This window comes from Aotus nancymaae, unplaced genomic scaffold (assembly GCF_030222135.1).
Source record: "Aotus nancymaae isolate 86718 unplaced genomic scaffold, 86718_ANA_hifiasm-v0.15.2.pri h1tg000009l, whole genome shotgun sequence".
Taxonomy (NCBI): Eukaryota; Metazoa; Chordata; class Mammalia; order Primates; family Aotidae; genus Aotus; species Aotus nancymaae.
Window position 1 is genome coordinate 19,802,861 of NW_026988420.1, and position 1,474 is coordinate 19,804,334.

At 31.8% G+C, this 1,474-nt stretch overlaps 1 protein-coding gene across 1 annotated transcript; it reads right to left on the reverse strand.

Moving 5' to 3' along the window:
* Window positions 1-905: 905 nt before the first annotated feature.
* LOC110568927 (large ribosomal subunit protein eL34-like) lies at window positions 906-1,259 on the reverse strand. Its single transcript, XM_064373481.1, has one exon. The coding sequence runs from the start codon at window positions 1,257-1,259 to the stop codon at window positions 906-908; it is 354 nt and encodes a 117-aa protein (XP_064229551.1).
* Window positions 1,260-1,474: the final 215 nt, after the last annotated feature.

Consider the following 1,474-nt stretch of genomic DNA (forward strand, 5'->3'; position numbering starts at 1 on the left):
AAACTGAGGGAAACTGAAGAAGCCTTAAATAAATCAAGAGATACACCATGTTCATAAATTGAAAGTCTCAATGTTGTTACATTTTAACTTTCCATAAATTAATTTATGAATTCAATGCACCTCAATCATAATCTAGAGGATTTTCTACTAGACTCTGACATGCTGATTCTAAAATAAGATTCACATGACCCAGAGTAGTAAAACTATTTTTTAAATGAACAGTAAATTTGGAGAATCTACAATACTAAATTTTTGCATATTATAAAAATGAAAAAAAACAAAATCCCACAAGTCCAGAAATGAACCACATTTATTTTGGTCAATTGATTGTGACAAAAGTTCCTAAGAAAAATCAATGAATAAGTGAAAATCCTTTTCAAAAATTTCAGGTTTGAGTAGTTTAATAAATAAAAAGTGAGAGACACTATTCAAAGACATTTCTAAACGTATTTCTTCTTGTTCTTAGATTGTATAAAGAAAAGCAAATTCAAAAGTTTCATATATTCCTGCTATAATTCTTTTTTATTTTAAGCATTTATCTTATATTTTGATAATTTCTTTTAAAAATAAAACACAATTTTGCTATTTCTCTTTTTATATATGCTTAAAGTTACCTAGTTTTAAGCTATTGCTTAAAGTTACCTAGTTTTAAGCTATTGCTTAAAGCATTCAAAACATATCAATACTAAACCTTTAATAATAAACAAAAATTTCTCAAATCTCCCTAAGTGTTCTGATCTTATGGCTTGTTTCTGAAAGTTGACACTTTCTTAATAGCAAAAATAAGGAAAGGGATAGAAAAGTCTGCCATTTTACACCATATTTGGTAGAATGTAATGCAGTACTACATAGATCTTTTTTTTTGGCAAGTTTTTCATTTTTATTACTCAAAAAACTTTCATTTTTTATTTAGCTTTCTGACTCTGTGCTTGCACCTTCAACACTTTCACAATGATTCTCTGCTCCTCGATAAGGAAAGCACGCTTGATCCTGTCATGAACACACTTAGCACACATGGAACCACCATGGGCCCTGCTGACATGTTTCTTTGTTTTGGACAATCTTATAAAAACTTTAGGTCTTACAGCACGAACCCCTCGAAGCCTGCCTGGGCACATGCCACATGCTGATTTTGGTGCTTTCCCAACCTTCTTGGTATAAAGGTAAACAATTCTATTACCAGGGGTCCGGGACAGCCTAGTTTTGTTAGAGGCTGTATTGTAGGAAAGCCTACATCGGTATGTGAAACGGTGGACCATTTTGAGTGCCTGCACACAAGGTCCCCGGAAGACCAGTACAACATAGATCTTTAGGTTGAAAGTTAGGACTTTTGGGTTGCATCTTCAATACTTTCACAAACTCTTTTCCCAAAAGAATCATGTCCAAATAATGGTATAATTCTTTCTTTATTTGGCAAATAATTGGATGTGTTTTTATATTTTAGTATTCTGTGTAATTGTCATCACAAAAAATA